The 25,928-nt window shown below is 38.5% G+C and overlaps 1 protein-coding gene across 3 annotated transcripts in view; it reads right to left on the bottom strand.

The window, feature by feature from the left end:
• Positions 1-2,870: 2,870 nt before the first annotated feature.
• The window catches only part of COG3 (component of oligomeric golgi complex 3), a 69,487-nt gene continuing 46,429 nt past the window's right edge, over positions 2,871-25,928 (bottom strand). Inside the window, exons 17-23 of one of the 3 annotated variants that reach the window (XM_019039874.3) lie at positions 23,100-23,220; positions 20,551-20,639; positions 20,307-20,441; positions 14,385-14,460; positions 9,587-9,714; positions 8,726-8,824; positions 2,871-4,792 (exon numbers count right to left, since the gene is read on the bottom strand). In XM_019039874.3, the coding sequence (XP_018895419.2) occupies positions 4,763-4,792; positions 8,726-8,824; positions 9,587-9,714; positions 14,385-14,460; positions 20,307-20,441; positions 20,551-20,639; positions 23,100-23,220 (678 nt within the window). In that variant the 3' untranslated portion in view covers positions 2,871-4,762. The other 2 variants (XM_055359618.2, XM_055359619.2) reach the window with 2 other exon arrangements.

The following is a 25,928-nucleotide window of genomic DNA, read 5'->3' on the forward strand; positions in this document are numbered from 1 at the left end:
GCCTGGCTGGGCAGAGTGGCTCACTCCTGTAATTCCAGCAATTTGGAGGGCCAAGGTGGGCAGATCACTTGAGGCCAAGGAGTTAGAGACCAGTCTGGGCAATATGACAAAACCCCACCTCTACTAAAAATACAAAAATTAGCTGGGTGTAGTGGTGCATGCCTGTAAGCCCAGCTACTCGAGAAGCTGAGGCACAAGAATTGCCTGAGCCCAGGAGGCAGGGAGGTTGCAGTGAGCCAAGATCGCACAACTGCACTCCAGCCTGGGTGACAGAGTGAGACCCTGTCTCAGAAAGAAAGAAAAAAGAAAACCCCAGGCCAGGTGCAGTGGCTCACACCCAGAATCCCAGCACTTTGGGAGGCTGAGGCAGGTGGATCACTTGAGGTCAGGAGTTCGAATCAGACTGGCCCACATAGTGAAATCCCATCTCTACAAAAAATACAAAAAATTAGCACGGTGGTGTGCACCTGTAGTCCCAGCTACCTGGTAGGCTGAGGTGGGAGGATCACCTGAGCCCAGGAGGTCAAGGCTACAGTGAGCTGTGTTCATGCCACTGCACTCTGGCCTGGGCTACAGAGTGAGACCCTGTCAGAGAAGAGAGGAGAGGAGAGGGAGGAGAGGGAAGGAAAGGGAATGGGAGGGGAGAGAAGGAGAGGGGAGAGGACCCTTCGTCTAGCAATTAGCCATTCTCTACTGTGAACAGTGACACCCAAGTGCTGCCTTCATGGCCCTTCTCCCTGAGGCTCTCCCACTGTCTGCCACCAACCTCCACTTAATGCTTTGTTCTCACCCCCAAACCATCACCTGTGCAGCTGAGCTGGGACTAGGACAATCAGGCTGTCACAGGCAGGGTGCTGCATGTCACTTCCTTGGCCTGACAGTCACACCTTGCTGGTGAATGCTGTCATCGGCTAACACACAACGGTTCCTTTGTTGCAAGGTAATGAGCCATAAATGACTACTGTGGTAGCATCCCTTTATATAGCCACTAAGTTTGAGTGCCTGGTTAGTTCCGCACCTATGCTCAGGGTACACAGAAACCCCTGTCCTTACCACACATCAAAGACAGAAGCTCCCAAGTGGATCTCAGCAACACACAAGTCATCCCTAGCCAGGGCGACGGTATTGGAAAAACAGAGGGAAAAAATTAAACAGCTGTCTGGGATAGAAAATGCACAGGACTTGGTAGTAATGGGATGATGTGGGGAAGGCTGCATGACTTGGACAACAAAGTCACACAACACTTACAGAGCATCTTCTGCAGACACTGTTCTAGGTGCTGCGTATGAACAAAACAAAGTTCCTTTCCCAAGGAGTTTGTGATCTGGGTTGGTGGGGAAGACAAAAAACAAACAAGCAAAATACATCATGTGTCAGATACAAAGACAACTAATGCAGGTGAGGGGAACAGCAAGTGCTGGGGACTGGGACTCGCTATTCTATATAGCAGGGTTTTGCCACCTCTGCTCCATTGACATTTAGAGCTGGATGATTCTTTGTGGTCGGGACTATCCAGTGCTGTAGGATGTTCAGCAGCATCCCTGGTCTCCACGCACTAGAAGCCAGTAATACCCCACCCCTAACACACACACACCAGTCACAACCAAAATGTCTTCAGATACTGCCGTACATCCAGGGCTGGGGGCAGGGGCAGGGATTGCCACTGCTGCAGGTCATACTTGGGTTTTTTGGTTTTGTTTTCTTATGGCCCAGCACATCTATCTTGGCAACTGCTCCATGTATATGAGAAGGTATATCCTGCAATGTTAGGGTTTCTGAATTTACTAATGGGAAACAGGACCATCCGGACTGTGATTCACTCTATAAGACAGCTGGCCTTAGACTCTTCCTTAAAAAAAAAAAAGTCAATGTCAAGAAAATAAGCATATGAAAACTCTTAAGAGTAGTTGTCTAAGCTAAAAGGAAGTAAAGAGACATGACAACCAAGTAAAATGTTGAACCCAGGATAAAGAAAAGCTATGAAACATTTTGGGGGAACAATTAGGGAAGCTGAAATATGGACTTCATATTAGATACTACTGAATTTTTTAGGTGTGATAATGGCATTGGGTTATGTAGGAGAATGTCCCTATTCTTTGGAAATGGAAGCTGAATTATTTAGGGGTATAATTTAACAGTAAAGTGTCACGATGACTGCAACTTCCTTTCAAATAGTTCAGCAAAAGAATATGTATGGGTGTGTTTGTATACACTAATAATGAAAACCCACTTGATTTCCTTTAACATGTGTAAAAGGGCCCAATCTTGTAAGACAAGTTATTTTAGAATATACATAGAAAAAAATCTGGAAGCTATATGCCAAACATTCAACTGTGGTTGGCAGTTATAAGTTGTCTTACTTGTAACAGCAGAAGAAAATTTAAAGATATGGTGTTGTTAAGCCAGGGGAGAAAATACAAATATTTTTGGAAAATAGAGGGAAGAATACACTACTACTAAATTTCAATACAACTATGTATGTCAGTACTATGCTGATAGTACTCATGAAATTGTCAGTTTCACAAAGAAAAAGTTAAAATGTCTTTTAACTAAGGAAGCATTAAGATGCTTCAAAAATGTCTTTCCATAATATTTTTCTTGCCAAAGGAATTTATACAGTACAAGTAAAACTGGCAAAATCTGAGTAAGATTGATAGAGTATATTAATGTCAATATCCTGGTTGTGATACTGTGCTATAGTTTTGCAAGATGCTACCATTGGGGGAAGCTGGGCAAAGGGTACATGGGATCTATCTGTATTATTTCTTAAAACTGCATGTGAGTCTGACACAAGTTATCTCAATTAAAATTTTAATTAAAGAAATTTTCCTCAAGGAATGCACACATGTATCAGACACGTGAGGACAAGGTAGGAAGCAAAAATCTTTATTTTAAAAAAATTCACATTTATTAAAAACAGCAATTTCTAGCCAAATAATATAAAGCATTTTAAATTATTTGAAAGTATATACACTCTTTGTATAAGTGAACACTTGAAACTGTACAGATTTAAACAAATAATCATTTAGCAAACAAGTTGGGTCACTATCACCTACTCAGCACTTTGTAAGGTGTTTGAGTGTTTCAGAAATAAAAGATCAAAACACAAGAACCAATGTCATTAAATATTTTTATAAGAACACACTCCGCTCTGTACATCAAATTAAATCAGTCATGTACTTACTGTACAATAATCATGCCCTCATTTCTTTGGAAAGGCTATTAAAAATCAAATGTACATATAATACACAAAACTGGATATTTTACAGTTTATTTCATTAAACATGTATTTAAAAAACAGTTAAGTAAATACAATCTTCCTAATTCATTCATTTCATGGCAAAGAATGAATATGGGCCCTCTTACCTTCTACCTTCTCAAAATAGAGAGTAATAAGCTCAATCAAGCAACGTCCATCACCAATTTAAACTGAGTGAAAAGGAAGTGACCTGTTACAAATGACAACAATCAGGGTATACACCCTGCAGAAGTGCTGCCTCAGTACGTCTAATGAGTTACAGGCACCCACTGCACCAAAAGGTCCCCTGGTCCCATTCCAGAACCCCTGACAATGTCCACCTCTAGACTAGTGTTTGAAAAATTCAGAATTCTTTTTGAACTAAGAAGCTGGCTGCCTTAACATCAGCGGCAAAACCAATCCAATCAGGAAGTAGGAATTTGTTGGAAAATTCATAGATATGCATAATTTATGATCCCTGATATGGTGTGGTAGTTTCAGATGTGGATAGTGTTTGCCATCCTTAGGTTTGCTGGTAAAATGTATTCTGCTGTAGCCGGGCTAGAGATCCACACAGCTGGTCCACGGCACAGCACAGCCAGCTGAATGAATAAACAGGACATGAAAGTGTTTGCTTTTCAAAGAACTGCTAAAACCAAAGGCAGTGTACAGAAGGCTGGTGACCTGGACCTTCATTCAGGAGGAACACTACTCCTCAGGTTTCCTTCTCTCCTTTACACGCCAAATTTAAGACACCTTAATTGGTACTTCGCACTCACAAACACACACTATCATACCATGAAGATATTCATTAAAGATACTGCACGTATCTATGATGAGAATGCTGCAGCTCCTTGCTTTAGAACTGTCTGCACCTAAGCAATTCAAGGGGCACAGATGCTGGAGCTTCACACAAAGTCCTTGTATCTTTAAACTACCTCACATCAAACAGAGGAAAGGATGACACCCTAACTTCCCAGGAAGGCAGAATGTGTTCTCAGAAGCAACCAATCTACTCCAAACTCAACTTCAAAATGACAGGAGAAACACTACATTAAATAAGAGCATAGAAATAACATTTCACTGTGGGATGCTCAGTGGTTAAAAGTGTTACAGTGTTTCACGTTTTAGCAAACCTTACTCTTACAGGCCTTCTAATTCGCTGTATTTCTGTAAAGTTCTTTGCACTACTTATTGTAATCTATTTTTATTGCACATTTTTAACAAAGAACCATTTCACTGCATGTCTGCCCTAGCTCTCTCTTCACATTTCTTGTGACCATTTAAATGAGGCAGTTATCACCAATCACAGATTAATCTTTGGCATTTTGATGTTTTAGAAAAGAAAACACTGATCCTGTAACACTTTGCTTCTATTTCATTCTGCAGTCAGCACTGAGCAGCACACTCGTGTGGTTCTCAGGGACGTTCCCACATACGATTCCTCAGTGTCCTGCAGACTGCAAGACTTCTCAGCCTGCTCCTCCCAGATAGACATTTAGGTGCACAGCCCGGCTGGCCTGCTTATTTAGAAACTGACAGCAGAAGGCTCAGCTGAAAAGCAAAATTAAGAGCTATGTTAGTTCTCCTATGGAATACCGTCCTCAAGAAAAGTCAAGGAGGGAGGGAAACCACAAGGGTTGAAAAACCTCAGCATCATGCAATACAGCCAGGTAACAAACCTGCATGTATGTACCCCTTGAATCTAAAATAAAAGTTGAAAAATAAAATAAAGCAATTAGAATGAAAAAAAAAAAGTTATTTAGAGCCCCGAAAACAGAATGAGAGAAAAAGACCAAGATTTTTATGAGACCAGTAAACATGGCTATAAAGTAGAAACTGGCCCACAATGTTGGTCTATTTCTGAGGCAGCCACTGGGCACTGGCATTGGGAGGCCCTGTCAGGGGTCACACTTCATCACCAAACCTAGGCCATCAAATCACTTAAAATCCAATGAGAATAATGGCAAAAACTATATACAAACACTGACAAGGACAGAAACATACCTCCATAATCCACTGTGCCTTGTTCTATGCAGTGTGTTGTTGGAAGAGTTGTAAGCTGTCCTTTAAGTGACTTTTTAAAACGCACAAGAACAGACATGACAAGTGAATTTCAACTCACATGCCAATTTTGACCAACTCCAGGAGCAACCTGCCCACTCTGTAACGGAGGACTGGGACACCAGAGCCGGGTCACAGTAGTGATAGGAGGGAAATGGCTGCCTGCACTCCAGGTGTCTGACACCCAGGCCCTGGAACCTTGTGGGTAAATGGACCTGGCTGTGAACCGTTCTATCAGTACAGCTGTTTTGCTGATGCAGATCATCACCCCGATGTCATTTATAAATGAGTGCTGTCAGAAGAGGGATACAGAATCACCTCTGTGCTTTCCCTGCCAAAGTACAAAGCCTAAATGTAATCATGATGAAAGAGACAACACCAAATGGAGAGACAGTCTACGGAATAACTGGCCTGTCAAGGTCAAGAAAGGCTGTCTAACTGCTCCAGGTTAAAAGAAGCTAAAGAGACGTGACACCTGACAGCAATGCATGACCTGGGACTGGACCTGGACTGGGGAAATGTCAGCAAGAAGATCAGCAGGAACGGTATCAGGACTCTGATGAAATGTGCATATGAACTGTGAATTAGACACTAGTATCAATGTTAAGTTTCCTGTTTTGGTAACTATACAGGAGTAGTGAGAGAATTTCCTTGTTCTCAGGAATACACTCTGAAGTATTTAGCAGTACAGGAGCACAATGTCTCCCAACTTTCTCTCCAATGATTTAAAAGCGGGGCTTCAGGGACAGGGAAGGGAAAAAATGAGAAAAATGAAGCAAATGGGGCAAAATGAAAATGGGGTAAAGGATATATGGGCACTCCTTACACTATTCTTGCACCTTTTCTGTAAGTTTGAAATTATAACAAACTAAACTTACAAAAATAATGTCTTCTGCCATAAAATGGATCTTATGATCAAGTACTCCACATCTACATTCATGCAAGTGACTATAACCGGAGAAAAAAAAAAAATAGACAACTAAGTTGAATGGTCTCTCTTGGATTCATATCCACTAAACTCACCCGAGCCTCTCTCCTCCCTCTCAGTGATGACCTTGCTTCTTATTTCACTCAGAAACGTGAAGCACTCAGAAGAGCACATCCATGAGCTCCCGCCACATTCACAGCCCCCATCCACGCCCATACACTCGGCCTCCTCCTGTTACCATGACTGAACCCCCGTGTGTCGCACAAAGGCCCCACCCTGCCTGTTCCTGAAATTCCACCCACATTGTCAAGATATTTTCCCCTCCTTGTAGATCTTCTCCCATGAACATAAAAACACGCATTTTTCTCCTATCTTTAAAAAAAAACAAGTTACCCTATGGAAAAATGTGGCCAGGCACGGTGGCTCACGCCTGTAATCCCAGCACTTTGGGAGGCTGAGGCGGGTGGATCACGAGGTCAGCAGATCGAGACCATCCTGGCTAACACGGTGAAACCCTGTCTCTACTAAAAATATAAAAAAAATTGGCGGGGCCTGTAGTCCCAGCTACTTGGGAGGCTGAGGCAGGAGAATGGCATGAACCCGGGAGGCGGAGCTTGCAGTGAGCCGAGATCACGCCACTGCACTCCAGCCTGGGCGACAGAGCGAGACTCCATCTCAAAAAAACAAAAAACAAAAAAACAATGGAAGGATAACCCAATAACTAATAAAAAGAGTTATCTATAGGGGAGGGAAGGGAAAGGCTGGAGGGGATCGGAAAAGGAACAAGACTTCTCCAAATGTACCTTGTTCTGTAATTCTGACTTGGAAACCATGCAAGTATTTTATATCATTAAGAAACAAAATTAAATCAAAATAGAAAAAAAATCTCTAAATATTGAAAAGAAACCCAATTATATATCGAGTTAGTGGTACAATCATATAGAAAGTAATTACTTCAAATAAATTATTTGGAAGTATTTTGACTGTACAAATATCCTAGAATGATACAAATATCTTTTTAAAATGTGACCCATCTATCCACATAAAGGAATATATACAGCCAAAAAAGGAAGCTCTGATACATACAACACGGATGAGCCTTGAAAACATGCTAGGTGAATGAAACAAGCAGCGATATGAGGCCACGTATTGTATGATTCCATTTAATGAAATATCCAGAATAGGCAAATCCACAGAGACAAAAAGAAGAAGACGGGGAAATGCAGGATCTGCTAATGGCTAAGGGGTTTTTCTGGGGAGTAATGAAAATGCTCTAATTAGATAGTGGTGAGGACTGCACAACTTTCTGAATATACTAAAAACCATTGAACTCTGCACTTTAAAAAGATGAATTCTATAGTATATGAACATCTCAATTTTAAAATGACCCCATTTCTCCCTCCGGCTACCACCCCATCTTTCTCCTCTCCACTACAGTAACACTCCTCAAAAGATTCTGGCTGGGTATGGTGGCTCATGACTGTAATCCCAGCACTTTAGGAAGCTGAGGCAGGCAGATCACTTGAGGCCAGGAGTTCAAGACCAGCCTGGCCAACATGGTGAAACCCTCTGTCTACCAAATAACAAAAATTAGCTGGGCATGGTGGCAGGCGCCTGTAGTCCTAGCTATTTAGGAGGCTGAGGCACGAGAATTGCATGAACCTGGGAGGCAGAGGTTGCAGTGAGCCGAGATCACACCACTGAACTCCAGCCTGGGCAACAAAGTAAGACTCCATTTCAAAACAAAACAAAACAAAACAAAACAAAAAAACACAAGATTTATCTACACTCACCATTGCCTAGTCCTATCTACCCAGTTTCTACCCAGCCCAGTCAGGCTCTTGCCAGCCTGATCAGTCTCCCCAAATTTCCTAGTCCTTATCATATACTAAATTTCTAAACTATCCTAAACTTAAGACCAGATATAAAATATCCTCCACAGCGCCAGGCTACTCCTAATACATAGTGGGTACTCAGTAATTTCCATTTTTTCAATCTTGAAGTTATTAAAAAACTACAAATAGGGTGCAGTGTATACTGCTCGGGTGATGGGTGCACCAAAATCTTGCAAATCACCACTGAAGAACTTACTCGTGTAGCCAAATACCACCTGTACCCCAGTAACCTACAGAAAAATCAAAAATTTTTTTAAAAAATGTATTTCTCTTATTATGCATATTTCAAACAAAATTATTCAGCAAGCTAAATGCCACTATTTGAGTCTTTTACAAACAGGTCATTCTCTTAAACACAGCAATATTCATATCAGAAAGGATTAAACAGAATTTTAATCCTGAGATTAACTGAAAATTCTAAAACTATCCCCCAAAAGTTTGAGAGAACAATTCAAAGTCTGAATTCTTACTCATCAGAATAAAAGAAGGTAATATTTTTTAAATTAATACTAAAAATATGTTTGCTCAAAGACATTATCTACTCAAGTGAAATAACCAAGAGGGCATAAAAGTAATAAGGATCTTCAGTCTACCCATTACCTGTTCCATAGATGGACAGGCAATGATCTGGATGTCTTCAGGGCTGAACTCTTCCTTTAACAGAGAATGGAACTTCTGGAAGACTTGCTGAATATTATTCTTAGAAAGGAGGAGAGGAGATCTTATCAAATGAGTTGTCTTAAACATGAAGCACCATGAATGTTAAATTGTAATGATATTTGCCAAAGCGAGTGGAAGCAATGTATCTTTCATGATATTACCAAAGACGCATAATTTGCTCTTAATATTTCAATGCTGGCATAACCTGATGAAGACTTATCAGATAATGCTTCCCAGGAAGACTAAACTCTAGCAAGCCTTGTCCCCCCAGAGAATAATTTTAAGGGTCTTCTGCAGCAATTTCTTACACAAAAGATAATAAAGTTCCTAGACACATAAAATATACTTTAAAAATCAACCCATGCCTTGGGTGAGAACAAGAGTTCAACACAGAGCTGGAAATTATGAGCCCTAAATTTGCTCTGACATGTAATCCCTTGGTTGCCACTGCAAGCCATTTATTTCTACTACTCACCAGTAAAATGGGGCATAATTCCTGAAGTGCTGCTCTCTTGAGAGCTGGGCCACATGCAATGTAAGGGTCTGATTTTTTTGGTTTATTTACTAATTTCTACTTTCAATAGTAACATTAAAAACTTAAGACAAAGTGACAGTGGGAAAAAAAGATAATCAAGACAGAGGCAGACTTTGTAAGCCTTTCATGAATCATAGTGATTATTCAACTTCACTAGAACAGTATACCAACATTTCTAAATGTCTACAGGAAAAGGAAAATGGTAAATGAGGCAAAGAATACTTGAAGTCACCCGCCAACATTCAAATGAGTTATCTGATACTCACCCTCACAGGTTTAAACAAGATGAACTCGGTGTCTTTATTGGATAGGTACAAGGACATACTTCTCAATGTCACAGGCAGCTTTGTTTTTATTGTCTTATACGCAGTTGCCGCAAGGTCATTGACCTTTGCTGGAAATAAATTAACCTCATTAGTGTCACAAAGAAAAAGAGAAGAAACATTTCCATTTTAATTCAAAGGGGAATAAAGGGAGAAAAAAATAGGCTCTTTATTTCCCCAAAGAATTTCTTTCATTTTTATAGCTTATTTACCAAGTTTAATCATAAGCCCTATAAACATTCATTAAATATCCACTATACAAAATTCTAATCCCAAGGGCTAAGGCAGCAAAATAACTCCCCTAGCATGCTTCAGGACATTCATAAGAGCTGTAATATGTACCTTTGGAATTTGGAGGTAAGAGATTAAAGTTAAAAAAAAAAAAGTCATTTTCAGAGAGACACTAGTAAGAATTACTTCATAATGAATGAGTTTGTTCATTTGCAGAAATGACTCACAGTAAGAGATGCTTAGATCATTCAGAAAATATCCACATATATTTAAGGGGAATTAAATACCTATTTGTTATATTCTTATACTGTATTATCAGAAAGGGAACAGAATCCCAAAAAGTTATAACAAAAATAACTATGAAACCCAAGTGTCATGTCTGAAGGAGTTACATAGAAAAGGAGAGTAGTAATCTGTATGAAGTATTTAAAAGAAGTTATCTAGAAAACTACAAAGAAAAAAGACTATTAACAATTTCAAAGATGCTCAACCTCACTCATAAATAAATGTAAATTAAAGCAGTGAGATATTTACAGATGATTGGCAAAAATTACTAAGATTGTGATATCCATGTTTGACGAGGGTATGGAGAAACAGGCATCTTTGTGTACTGCTGATGGAACTACAAGATGGTTCATCTCTTTGGAAAAATATTAGGCGCTATCTAGCAAAACTGAAAATGCAGATACTTTTTCCTTTAGCATTTCCACTGCTAGAAATTTACTTGCAGATATACTAAAAAAATACCAAGATATGAGTATACAGACATGTTAAGAGTATAAGGAAAAACAAAAACTGCAAATAATTTAGGTTTCCATTACAAGAATTACAAAATAAATCATGCTATAGTGATGTATTCGATGCATCCAATAAACAGAATGGATCAAGTTGGATATGCTATACAGAAAGGCCTCTAAGATATATAAGAAGTGAAATAGCAAGGGGTATAGTACAATCTCATTTGGGTAACATTTTTAAAGTCCACATATGCTAGTAAACACATAAACAATTTTGGGAAGGAAACTTTAATAGTAGTTGCCTCTGAAAGAAGGACTAGTTTGGAGGTAGAAAATAGAATTACTTTTCATTTTATAGCTTTTCATAGTTCAAATAATATACCATGTAAAAAAAAATGTTTTAATTGAGGAGGGTTGCAGTAAAGCAGGGTAAGAAAGTACCAATGCTCTTGCTACTGGAAAGCGGTCCTGATCCAGACCCCAAGAGAGGGTTCTTGGATCTCATCCAAGAAAGAATTCAGGCGAGTCCACAGTATAAAGCAAAAGCAAGTTTGTTAAAAAAGTAAAGTGGTGAAAGAGTAGGTACTCCATAGACAGTAGGGTGTTCCCAAAAGTAAGAGGAGTAACGTGCCCACCCTAGGTACAATGCTTGTTTATATATAGGAGAACAAAAAACATCATGGGGATATGTACTCTGCTACAAAGGCTTGTGATAAAGGGTTAATTTTTCTTAATTACTATATTTTGCAAGAATCAATATTATTATCTTTAAAGCAAAATTAGGAATGCTTTTGTTCTCAAGACATCAGGATATCAGGACATTCCTGGGCCTGGGTGTGTTTAGTAAACATTATTAATCTGTTTCGTTAAATGTAAACATCTAGAGGCTAGGAATACCTAACCTCCTGGGAATGCAGCCCAGCAAATCCCATCCCCATTTTTCCTAGCTCTCTCTCGAGATGGAGTTGCTCTGGTTCAAATGCCGCTGACATTCTCAGGAAGAAAGAATAAATAATTCAGGAACTGCTTATTTTTCATTAACAGATGAGAATTCCTTCAAGACCCTTACTTCCATGGGCCCTGGTTCTACCGTTACTAACACACCTCAGGGATCACTAAATCGGTCTTCAGAGCCCTTGATAAGCAGAGAGTGGGTGCACAGGCTGGTGACTAAAGTGTCCTCTAATTCCTAAAAAAGGTTTCTTCGTCAGAGTAAATTAACAAATGGGCATCCTAATTTATAACTCACTCTCCTGTGAGTTTGTTTGATCATGAAATGATCCCTGAGAACTTGACCAAGTCTGAATGAACCAGTAACCCTCAGTTTTTAGAGCAGAGGGGCCCAAGACAGTTCCTAGATTGTCCTCAATGCTCCCACCCCAAGGGGCCATAAATCTCTCTTTGGCATTCAAGTGTGGGCCTCAAGTACTACAGATGCACAAAAACCAACTCCATACCTCTGCTATGCCTAAATGGGATAGAAGATACAACTACAAGATAAACTGAACTGTCACTGCTATATTCACTAAGATCTCCTCACTAAGAAAGAAGGAACTGGGTTAAATGACAAAGCAGCAAGTCCTACTTCAATCTGTCCTTTTGTCTACTCCTGCCAGTTTCCTTTTATCTACTCCTGCTTTACTATGACAATTCTAAATTCTAGTAATGCTTAAGAGCACAATACATCTAACACTTTGAATCCTATTAGGTTTCCACTTGAGAAAATGACAGTCCCCATTTTGAGAGAGAGGATCTTTCCAAAGGGGAAAGAGCAATACGTTAATTATGCATCAAGACACTGGGCTTAGCTGTACTGGTTTCTACCTTTAAATCTTAAGAAAGATTTATCATACCCAAGAGTTTCATTTACATAAATGTTCAAAATAAAAATCAGCTCCTATTTCTAACTAAGCCCTATAAAAGCAATTGGAACCTTGAGTCAAAGGCTCCAATTAATCCCCAAATCATCAGAATTCCTTCAAGAAGTATGCTGAGTTGTGAACTGATAAGTCTGCCTCTTGACTGTGAGGAATCAGAAGAGGTGGTTAATACTATGCCAGACTATGATTAGAATTTCCAGTATTGTCGGTAAAAGGACCTGATTTTCTGTCTTCTGACAGAATGTACTACTGTATTAAGTGTGCTTTTGTAGTAAGATGTCAAAGATTTCTATTTCACACACAACACGAACGTTTAAAATAATAAAGACAATAGAACGTTCCTTGTCTGCATCATGGTAAACGAAACACCTAAAGTATGTCACAAAGTTTATTTGCAGTCAAACAAATGAACTCAAACCTATATTGACATCATCAAAGTTCACCTGAGGAACCTTTGAAATAAAATCCTATCTTCCTTTCAAAGACAACTGACATTCTCTACATTTACAAATCTTCCTAAGTGATACATAGCTACTCTTCTAATTTCTCAGTTCAACTTCAAGTTAACCTAAGGCATTCATAATTAAAAATTTTGAGGCCAGGCGTGGTGGCTCAGGCCTGTAATCCCAGCATTTTGGGAGGTCGAGGTGGGCAGATCGCCTGAGGTCAGGAGTTTGAGACCAGCCTGGCCAACATGGTAAAACCCCGTCTCTACTAAAAATACAAAAATTAGCTGGGCGTGGTAGCAGGCACCTGTAATCCCAGCTACTTGGGAGGCTGAGGCAGGAGAATTGGTTAAATCCAGGAGGTGGTTGCAGTGAGCCGAGATCACGCCACTGCACTCCAGCCTGGGCAACAGAGCAAGACTCCATCTCAAAAAAAAAAAAAAATGAAAATTTTGGAGGCTATGAATAGCTTCAATCCTTTTTCCCAAAGAAAATGAATACCTAACAGATATAATGCTCTTTCAATATGGAAAACCAATCATATTAAAAAGTTGATTCCAGATTAGGTGACTGTGCATGCCAATTTTTCATGGATGCAAAGCCAGAATCATTTTTTGGATCTCTCTCACTGAGTGGAAAGCTGCCCTCCAACTTGGACACAGCTTACCCATAATTAAAACACTCATTCTTTCATCATTTTGCCCATTTTAGTTTCAAAGGCTCTCTATCACAATACTGGCTAGAGAATGGCCAGAAATATCAATTTAACAAAATGATTTATTCTGGTTTAATGGCAATTTAAAATGCCGCAAGATGTACCAAAAATAACTCACAAAGTTAGTCATGATTTTAAATGTCTAACGCTAAAGACCAAAAAAAAAAAAAAATTTACACTTAAGAAAGAGTAAGACTGGGAACATCTCAAATACATCTGCCAATCAGACAATAGTATTGCCTGCCAACTCCCAACTGACGCCTCAATTTTTACAATTTTTTTTCCCAATACTCTAAAATGTCAACAGAGGATAACTTGGACAAAATGTGGAACAAAATAGTGGCCCAACATTTCTTCATACACTTGAAAGTGGGTACACTCACCATAATTTCTTCCTATCAACCACAGTATTTTCATCAAAGCTTGAACACAATGAATAGTGGGTGTACAGAAATCAACAGACTCAAAGGGTTTCCATCTTAGCCATATTTTATTTTTAACTGGGTGATTTAAAAAAAAAAAAAAATTCTTCCTTCCTTGGAATGCTTGCTGAAATGCAAGTAGTGCTAACCAATTAAGACCTGTCAGCTCCAAAGTGAATCCTGCATTAACTCAGATTGCAGCACCCCAGAGTGAATAGGAAACCAACTCCAAGCTGTCACAGTAAGGACTATATAAATGCAAACTAATAACATCCTAAAAAAGAAATCCAAAATGGTCAAATCAGAATACCTGGTTGTGCCCAAGGCTGCTGTGAGAGAGTATACTTGGGGCCTCCCTGACTGGCCATTGTTTTTAACGCTGAAACCTAATAGAGGAGACAAAAAGAAAAAAAGTTTCATTTCATCAATGACAAATTAAACTGGTACTGCTCTCAAGGGTGGTACTGCTCTCAAGGGATACATAACAGCATTTAAACCTATTAAAACACAATGATAATCAAATGTACAGCCCTAAAAAAAATGCATTATCCATAATCCTTTACAAGTAATCAACGTTTTTAGTAAAACTTCTTTTGTGATTTCAAGGCATATGGTTATCTTGCTAAAAATCATACCTAAGTCCTGAGGCATTCTATCTGAAATACTTCCCACTAGGAAGACAAAAATGAAGCCCTAGAGAAATGTCAACACAAAACAGGTGTCTCTTAAGGGGACTGTTACATCAATATTAAATTATTTTTGTATGTAATTAGAAAAATGTCACCCTAGCTGGATAAAATCTCCTTTACATATGGAGGATCATTTTTCTTATATCACAGGCAGAGAGAATGTCATTAAAACAAACAAATAAGATTTTCAAATACCATCAAAAAGTCACATATGACTGACCAATCAGTGCTAAAGATAGACCTGAATGACCATCTTCTAGTCATCTCTTTTCATTCCTTAGCAGCAGTATAGAGAAGCGGATCCAAAAAAGGGCACTTAGCTGCTTGAACAAGACTGTTTCTAAGACAGTAAGCTGTGGTGGAGCTATGGGGTAGCTGGGGAGGGTAAGAGAGAGAAACTGCATAAAACGTGTTTTAAAATAGACAGACATGTGCCAAAGGTGCAGTCCACGGCTTTGGCCTCACGGGAAAGTCTCATTAGAAAAACCTGAGCACCAGCTCTAGATTTCTCAGACAAAAAGCCATACAAACATTTAGGCAGACACAGGGTATAATGTTGACTTGGATCTCTTCAGCCTCCCCTTTATTTCTAGTTTCTATTTCTCCTCCTGGACCACTCTAGGCCTTTGCTCATACTGCCTACCTTATAAAATCACCTCTTTCCTCCTCTCACTCCATCCCTCTTCATATCTTTATTTTTTGAGATGCACTTTAAAAAATGAATCATATATATTATAGATACTAGACACTGCTAAAAGAAAAATACATTCACATTTTAGTGTATGTTATCCAAAATATTTTCCGTTGTAAAAATATAAATATACTAATGTGTATACATTTACAAATCTGGGAACAGTGTTCTGTGAACTTTTTTTCCCACTAAATCTACATTCTGGTCATTTTCCCACATCCAACAGTTTTGTTTTAATAGTGATGGCTGCCTACTGTTGCACTGATTGCTCCAGAATTTAACCAATTTCATAACATAGATTTAGGTTTTGCACAAGTATTTTTACGTTAAAAACAAATATAAACTAGTATATTAATCTCTATTTACTATCCAGATAGTTTACTTATCTTTAAGTCAAACCTCAAAGAGCATTTGCTTCAAAAGTTTTCCCCAATCAGCCTCATTTTAAGGCTAGTCAAGTGAAGCCCCATCTTTTTAAAAATTCCTACACAATGAACAAAGACCCATCATCTCACAATAACAATGCTGTATACAGTTTCATGTTTACCTGTTTTTCTATCTTAATTTCCCTTTAGGTTATACCTCCTTGAGAGCAGGAATTAAACTTACAGATCAAACTCCATTACATGCACTAGATCAAGAAAAAAAATTTAAGTTTATAGTGTTACTGAAGAAATTAACAACACTTCAGAGGGAATATTAAGAATAAACTCGTAATAATCAAATTGCTTGAAAGAAAATGAGTATTTTCTATATATAAGTCTGAGTTTTTAGCATAAATTGGTCCCATCAGAAAAAAAAAAAACACTTTTAAGCTTAGCTACAAACCTGGAATTATACTTCCTTTAAAATGCCTTAATTTAGACTTTGTGCTAAAGCAAAATCTTCACCTCAAATTTGTCAAACTGTACTACAAAATAACATTTCTGCAGCAAGCACTTTACAGATACACATATGATCTTGTTTTGTCTCCTGATAACCTTAACTTCAGTCAGAAGGTGGCAGACGCAGTTGCAGGATCTAGGGCTCAGCTGCCTTGACACAAAGTTCTTGCTTTCTACTATAACCACTACCATCCCAAGTCCTACTTAAGAGTTTGTTTCAAGCAACATTTAGTACAATGGAATTCTAGAACGATAAAAAAAGTATCAACGGTTTTTGAAGTTTGGTAGAAAATAATCTAAGCCAAATGTTTTCATATGAGCCTCTACTCCTAAGCCTTAGAATAGTATTACATTCCCTCAGGCCAAATACTTAGAGGTTATTTTTCCAGGGGGAGGAAATGAGGCAACAGAGCATATACGCTCTTCTAGTACTTATTTTATTTTTTCTCAGGAAAGATCAATAATTATACCAAAAATCAGGTATTAAACAGAAACCAGACAGGTGAAGATGTTGTAGAAATGTTTATCTCATGAATACTCAACCCATTTCTCAACCTGTCAAATAAAGATGCTTCTCTTACTCCAGGTTCCAGGGATGTAGTAAGAATTAATGCATACAAAGTATCTCAACAAGGAGCACAGAGGAAGAAGCTACATAAACAACAAGGCCAATTTACAGTAGATGAAAGGGATCCAAATCAGACCTCAACTCTTTAAGCTCAAAAACCAGTCTTCTGACAATCTAAAAATATTCTCTACACGGTAATACATCTATATTGTTAAAAATCAGTCCAAACTTAGAAACAAGCTGAGGACATTTTGTTGATGAGCCTTACTCCCAAATGATAAATACCGAGACCTACAAACACACATCCAAATGAGATGAAAGACTGTTTCCCATCTGTACCTATGGGTGTTGATTTTCCTGCAACCGTTTATCAAGGGACAAGCATTATAAAATGCTAACTAAGGCCAGGCACAGTGGCTCCTGCCTGTAATCTCAGCACTTTGGGTGGCCGAGGAGGGCAGATCCCTTGAGGCCAAGAGTTTGAGACCAGCCTGGTCAACATGGTGAAACCCCGTCTCTACAAAAAATATTAGCCAGGCATGGTGGCACACACCTGTAATCTCAGCTACTCAGGAGGCAGAGGCAAAAGAACTGCTTGAACCCGGGAGGCAGAGGTTGCAGTGAGCCGAGATCGTGCCACTGCACTCCAGCCTGGGTAACAGAGCAAGACTGTCTCAAAAAAAAAAAAAAAAAAAGCTAACTAAATAAAAGAGGCATGAGATTCTGCACTTGCAGGTAATTAATGCTGAGGTTTACCTTTAAAGAAAATCATTTTAAAGTTTTCTATAAAATCTTCGTGTTTCTCTGCTATTCAGAATGCTAGTAACAGTCACTAGGTAAAAAGTGAAAAATCTTTGGTCCACAAATTTTAAGATGCAGTGTCTGAAATGGTTGCGTGTGTGTGTGTGTGTGCGCACATATGTATCTTTGTCTCTGACTCACTCTATGCCACAGGATGAAAGGGAACTGAATCTGGAATATGACACCATAAAAGGGAAGCTCAGTCCTCCAGGCTGCAGTGTCCACTCAGTAGAAACTCAGTGAGCAGCAGTGAGGGCCCAGGGTTGACAGAGGAAAAGGGAGGCAACTACAAGTGGTCTGAGCAAGGGCAGCAGAGACTGATCACATAGGGTGAGACTGGCTTCTAATGGGGATGAGAGGCAAGGCCTTTCCCTTCCCAATCCCATTACAAAGGGAATATAAAAACAGGTCCATAAACATTTGTTCAGGGATCCCTGCTATACGCATGTAGCATGTCCATGGAGAACCATTACATAATTCAGACTTGGAATATTTTCTACATAAACCTCTATTTCCTTTTTCAAAAAAAAAATGTTTTGAGACAGAGTCTTGCTATGTTGCCCAAGCTGGTCTCGAACTACTGGACTCAGCCATCCTCCCACCTCAGACACCCAGAGTAGCTAAGACTATGGGCACGTGTGAATTTTTATTCTCTTGATTTCTAGAAAAACTGTGCTGTTCTAGAACAACCCTTTAATCCTGGATTTCATTATAATCAACTTGCTTATTTCAGAAGATTCATTCTGCTGTTCTGTTATTGTACAATATTCATCTATAATACTTCCCACCAGTACTACTGTGGATGTTCTCCCAGAAATATACACTACAATCTACCAGCTTGTTTTTCACAAGGGTAGTTTCAGTAAAAACTGTAAGTTATCTGTAAATTACAAAGTACCAATACTCAAACCTTTTTTAAAAAATCAAAACCTAGGAGAAAGCATTTCTATCCCCCTCCTTTTTTATGGCTTTTGTGGTGGGAAAAAAAATGCATATGCACACATTGCAAATACTTGGAATAAAATCCACTTAACAAGCAATATATGCCAGTGATAAACAAAAGAGTACTTTAACAATTCTATGCATTTTTGGCCTTTTTAATTATTTTTTAAAACTCGTATTTTCTGTCTTTACCACAGGCTTCAGGCATATTAGTGTTGATGGACCCAACAAGAAGTTTCTAATGAACAATTGCATAGCTGTCTCCTTGTTATTTCATACATATATCCTGTCTGTCCAGTTAAGACTAGTCAAATTTGAAAATAAGAGCCATCATATTTTTATTCTTTTTATGATGTCCTCTGATACAAGTCTAGGGTTAACAGTAGCGGCTTAATAAATAAAAATTTCAAGAATTTTTCTTTCTTTCTTTCTTTCTTTTATTTTATTTATTTATTTTTTTTTTTGAGACAGTCTCACTCTGTCACCCAGGCTGGACTGCAGTAGGATGATCTTGACTCACTGCACCCTCGACTTCCCAGCTCAAGCAATCTTCCCACCTCAGCCTCCCAAGTACCTGGGACCATAGGCACACACCACTACACATGGCTAATTTTGTTCATTTTTTGTAGCGACTAGGTCTCACTATGTTACCCAGGACTGTTAACCAGTGTCAAACTCTGGGGGCTCGAGCGATCCTCCTGTTTCAGCCTCCCAAAGTGCTGGGATTATAGGTGTGAGCCAACACACCCAGCCTAATTTCAAGACTTCTTAAATATCTTTAAGTCCTTAGTAATGACACTTAGATTTTTTTTAAATGATTAGGTTGAAACAAGAATGTCAAAATAGCCATGATCTGCTTTTCTCTTTGCTGGCATTTGCCAGTTAATGGATTTTAGCTTAGAAGACAGAGAGACAGAGAGAATATACTATCCACACATACAGTCAGTCCTCACTTAATATCAGCAATAGGTTCCTGAAAACTGTGACTTTAAGTGAAATGACGCACAGCATGTCCTCAAATAAAGTCGTTCCTTCAACGGTTCAACATTGTTTCATTATACTGTTGATGAGGAAAAAAAAAATTGGTTTCATTTTATGTTGTTTCACTTAAAGTCACAGTTTCCAGGAAGAGACCACCGATGTGAAGGAGGACTGACTGTACATTAAATCCATATATCTGACAGTTAACAATGCTATGTTATAAAAGTCTTCAGTTCTCAATTATCCATGCAAAATGGAAGAGAAAAATGGCATGTAAAACAAAGAGGAAAACAAATCACCCATTTTAAGAATAGGAAACCCTGATTCCCAGGACTGTGGTTGCTGCCATGCAGGTCCAGGAGAAAGTGAGAGTCCCAGCCCACATGCAGATAACCTACAAGGCGGATAAACAGAACACAGCTAACCAGGGGTCAGCTATAACTAGCTTTGCAATATTTCAACTCTTCCTCTTAAAAACAAAAACTGTGCAAGCATATCTAAAAGTCCATAAACCAGAAAGCTTCCATAATAGGAAACACAGTGATTTCCTAGACAGAATCATTAAGACTTGGGCTTAATATCTCCTTCTGCCAGAGTTTACACAAGAGAGTAATTCAAAAGGAAATCTAAGGAAGAATGCAAAATGACTTTACCAAATAGGCACCAAGGTCTATACCTTTGTCATGAACTCCTCCAGCTGTTCTACAAACAGCTTGGTCTGCTGCTGAATAAACTGCTCACAGGCCGATTTCAGATGACGGTCTACGTCTTTTTTAGAGTCAAGATAATGTTCTCTTATCTCAGGAGTACCCTTAAAAAGAAGATAACAATTTCCTCCTGTTTTTATGTGCCTAGAAATCACCAGACATGTAAAGAATGTCGTTTATCTCCCACCACCAATGAAACAGACTCCTTCTCACCTCCAACAAGAACTCTATCAAGGCATTGTTGCTATTCAGCCTAAAAAATCTTGGAACAGTCATAGGGTTCAGGATTTTAAATGCTGCATCTGTGAAACAAAATTACTCATCCAGTGAACATGTAAAGTTTCAACAGCAAAGCCATGAGTAACATACACCAGTTCTCTACCACCACAAGGCAAAAAGCCAATTCACCTTCAGCAACTCACCTCCATGAAAGGCTGAGAGTGAGATGAGCACCAGTGATGGCTACAGTACTCACAGAGTTATTTTCTAGAAGTTCAAATTGCAAAATGACTATTAATCTCAATTATTCACTTACCAAAAAAAAAGAAAAATGATAAATGGTAATCGGCACCTTAAAATTTCACTGCTTTACTTTTAGGATATTAAATAGGTTTTTAAAAAATACTCATATACTTACCCAGCTTCTTTGTTAAAATCTTGGCTGGCACAGAAATTTATTCATTTGAAGCAGAGTAACAAACTAATGTGTCAGCCAAGAAGAAAACACCAAAAGGACGTATTTACCCCTTAACCTCCAGACTAACTAGAATCTATGTGAAGTATTAGCTGAGGTCTCATTGATGTTCAAATGCAATACGATATAATGTTAGTCTTGAGAGGTTAGAGGCGTAAAAGTAAAGATAGCAAGTATTATTAAGTGAGTAAGAAAAAAACATCTCTTTGCTTTGCCAGACTAGATAAAGCAAAGCATGAAATGCTTGTAACCCTGGTTTGGCAAGCACACACTACCATAATACTTACTGCCTTGACCCTGGTAGTAATGAAGAAGACCCTCTCTCTATCAGTTCAGTATTCAGAGTAAAGCTTTAGTAAATAGTTGTGTCTGCTGTCTTTTCTATAAGATCCCTCAAAGATTCTGTCTGCACAGAATCAAATCATCATATGGTAGAGTTACACAGGCTTTGTAATATTTGGAGGAAAACACACTTTCAACCAAATTTTGCCACAATCTCAAGATATTTCACTTTCTCTCACCTCAGTTGATCTACACAGCTGATTTACTAATCAACCCTGCTCTATCCCATCACTTAAAATAAGAACTGTCAGAAGCTGGGAATTCTTCGAGGTGTAAGAGCATGATTCCCACATCTCACACTGAAAGGAATGAATGAAATCAACCAGAATGGGTGGGAGATGGAAGCCTCTGATGAGAATAAGCTTTTAAAAAACTATGTGTTCTGTAAAGGCAAAAGCCAGGATATCTGGCTCCTATTTAAAAACCAAACAAAAACAAAAACACATGGTGTGCCACTTCCAAGATTAGAGAAAAAAACAAAAAAAATTTAAAAATTTTAAAATCACAAAGTACATAACACACATGCTTTACAGAACCAAAACATATTCTCCGTGGTGGACAAGAGAGAGCACTAGGGAACGAAATAGAGCAAACTGTTTTAAGAGGAATCATCATGAGGTTACACTGGCTCTCAGGTGAGTTAAATCAAATCCACTATCAGATAGGCACAGGAATTGGGGAACTAAAAACCTGCTATCCTTGAACATCCTATATTTGGGGTTCCTCTAAACTGTAACACATAGAAAATAATTTGAGTGACCGTTTTTTTAATTGCCCCAAAACATTAGAGAGAAGTTAACTGATCACATAAATGAATGGCTTAAGGCATCAGAGCATAAATCTCTTAGAAATGTTTAAGATAAAGTTTACATAAATTTGTAAGTAATTAAGGGACATGAGGGATGTGTATGGTATATCCTTAACAGCTTAAGATCAATTATCTTAAAAATTAACTACTCTGATCTTTTAGAAATCATCTCTTACTAATTCAGAGACAAATCATTAGGATGGATGAATCATCTTTCTTAAGATGATTCAATGTCTATTACCAACTCAAAGACCCTATCTTACATGATTACTGATTTAATACCACTGAAGTTTATTTAAGCACCTGAAATTTATGAAGATGTTAACATATATTTTCATTCCTTTTCGGTCTTAATGATCTTGATAACCTCGTGAAGGTATCATGACAAGTTCATTATGCTCATTTTACATAAAAGGAAGGTGGCATGGAGAAGCTAAAACACCCACCCAAGATCACACAAAGGCCAGGAAATGATGGGACAGGAAGAACACCCAGTGCTTTCAAATTCTTAGATAAGTACTCTTCTCATTTTACCCAGCTGGCTTCCTGAATTTTCCTAAACTGACAAACTCAACTCAGTGCTTAAAATCATCCCAACTAGTTGACATTACTTACTTAGGAAGCAGTTATTATACAGATTTTTCACTTTTTAACTGGTTGTAGGAATATGTGGCAGAGTCTAAATGAGTCTAATATTACAAACTGAAATGTCCAGATACAGTTCCCTTCATAAAGAAAATACAGCAAGTTAGAAGTCATTAGCATGGTGACAGCTCAGCTTAGTATGAACAAATAACATATTTAGCAAGCAAAGCATGCAAAAAATTGCAGATGAACATAAAATAAACCTAAAACCTGTGCTGACACATCTGGACAGATCAAACACACCCAAGTGTGCCAGCCAGGACAGCAAAGTACCTCTAGTTTTCTTGAGGTCCAGGGAAATTTCCTTAATGGTGAATTCAGTGTGAAATGGAGCAATTTGTTCACGAAGTATCAAAAGGTGCTTAATTAAGAAAAGTTGTCCATCAATCTGAGTCTAAATTATAAGACAGAAAAATGGATATGATCACATATTAAATCAAAATAAAAGCATATACAGCATACATTATTAATCAACATTAATCTACCTAGGTTTACAGCCTATGGTGTCAATTCTCTTTAGTTGTGCAATGAACTCTCCCCATGCTAGAATTAAGTTAAAAAATCTTGCTTCAAACTCTTATTTGCACTGTCACTTGCTCTACTTTAAAAATCCAAGAAAGTCAGACACAAGGCTGTAAAGCAACACATTTACAAAGAGAAGTCCAATCTACTTTCACCTGGTGCAGAGGTAGAAGAGATGATGCAGCCTAACAGTGGCCCAGAGCAGAGGAGGTAAAGAAAGGCTCAAAGAACAAGCAGGATCCTGACCTGGCCTGGCATTCTAGTTTCTCCTCAGGAACATGGCTTTCACTATTTGGTCAAAGTGGTTTCAATATCTAGAACATCAGACATACTTATATTTATACAAATGTAAAATGATTTGAGGTTGCCATTTTGGATCCCCCTGCCACCAACAGAGCTCTGACTACCCACATCCCTGAAGGTCCAGCATGTCCTTCTGCCCTCTCAGGACCCATCCACAAGAGTCTTGTGATTCAAGCTCAGTTCTCAAACCTCTGACCCAATCCTCAAATACTGAATAATCATAGCTCTCATTTCAGAAAAGAGTTTGTATATTAATAAGAGCAAGGCTGTATTTGCTCCTTCTTGCTGTTACTCAAGGCAGAATCTTATTTTGAAAATATTGCTAATGAAACTTTTATATTACCTTAGGAAAAGATAAAGTTATCTTTCAGTAAGCAATATAAATTTTAAAGGAGTTATTAAATGAAGATTCCTTCCCAGTCTCGCTTACTCTCTCCACTGATTTTAATAAACATAATCAGTGATTTATGTCATGGAAACTCACTCTGCATACGGGAACACAGAGCACCAGGTAAGTGGGAAATGCTACACATTTTAAATACTTGCTCTATTTTTAAAAGACCTAACAACTCTGATGCCAAAAATAGTATCATATAGATTTTATTACTTCACTAAAGCTATTGTAATCCAGCAAATAGTATCATGTTAATTTGTTGACAGGTGCTCAGTTTAAGTATGTAAGAACAATTTCTTGCCTTAAAAAACTGTTTAAGACATTAATCCATTTTCACTGATCACTTTTTAAGATAAAAGTACACAAGCTTGGCCAGGCGCGGTGGCTCACGCCTGTGATCCCAGCACTTTGGGAGGCCGAGACAGTCGGATCACGAGGTAAGGAGATAGAGAAACCATCCTGGCTAACATGGTGAAACCCCGTCTCTACTAAAAATACAAAAATTAGCCGGGCATGGTGGTGGGCGCCTGTAGTCCCAGCTATTAGGGAGGCTGAGGCAGGAGAATGGCGTGAACCTGGGAGGCGGAGCTTGCAGTGAGCCAAGATCACGCCACTGCACTCCAGCCTGGGCGACAGAGGGAGACTCCATCTCAAACAAACAAACAAAAAGTACACAAGCTCAACCATGAAAATAACAAGCTAGTGTCTATCAAATTGAGAGCTTCCCCATACATATTTAAACCTCTTATAATATGTAGGAAACGGAATTAGATAAAAGAGGATGGCCTACAGATAAGGAGGGCAAAAGACCGAACTATCAAAACGCTTTTCATGCCTCCCTTAAAAGAAAGGACATGGCCAGGTGCAGTGGCTCACGCCTGTAATCCCAACATTTTGGGAGGCCAAGGCGGGTGGATCACTTGAGGTCAGGCATTCAAGACCAGCCTGGCCAACACGGTGAAACCCTGCCTCTACTACAAATGCAAAAATTAGCTGGGCGTGGTGGCACACACCTGTAATCCCAGCTACTTGGGTGGCTAAGGCACAAGAATGGCTTCAACCCAGGAGGTGGAGGTTGCAGTGAGCTGAGATAGCGCCACTGCACTCCAGCCTGGGTGACAGAGTGAGACCCTGTCTCAAAAAAAAAAAAGAGAGAGGACAGTGGTACAAGAGGACATAAGCCTATGAACTTTTTTTAAAATTAGGTCATATTTTTCCCTCCTGAGATCTGAGAAACACAGGATCACTGTAGAAAATAAAGAAATGTATAGGGAATGAGAGAAAAAATCATCCATAGTCACCTAAAAGCTTTCCCTGTTAAATATTTTCTTCAATGCATTTTATTACATAGTCATACCATATTATCTGATTTGCATCTTAAATATCTGTTGTCTTAATATATTTAAGTTAAATTTTATTGTTTCATTTTTAAAAATTCAATGACTGTGTAATATTGTTATATAAAACATGCCACAACTTATGTAACCATTTCCTTAACATTAGACATGTGTTTTCTAATTTCACCTATTATCAAAAATGTGCGGGCACAGACTTGGAAATACTTGTTAAAACTTAAATCTGCCTGTCTATAACTTTATTTCTAGTCCCCATGTGAAAATTTCATTTCACCTCTCCATTTCATGAATGAGAAAAATATAGTGGTCACAAAGATAAAGCTTTCCTAGCAACAAGATCCCAAATTATTCTGTGGAGAGATACATATATATAAAATGTATATATCACTTTTATATATATAATTTATATGTATATATTATATATATATAAAAAAGCCTTTAACTTAAAAGTCACGTTTATAAATCCATATATCAAAAAAAGTTCATAGGATTTGAACACTCCAAGTGGGAAGAAAATTTTGGCTAGAA

The sequence above is a fragment of the Gorilla gorilla genome, chromosome 14 (genome assembly GCF_029281585.2).
Source record: "Gorilla gorilla gorilla isolate KB3781 chromosome 14, NHGRI_mGorGor1-v2.1_pri, whole genome shotgun sequence".
Lineage (NCBI taxonomy): Eukaryota > Metazoa > Chordata > Mammalia > Primates > Hominidae > Gorilla > Gorilla gorilla.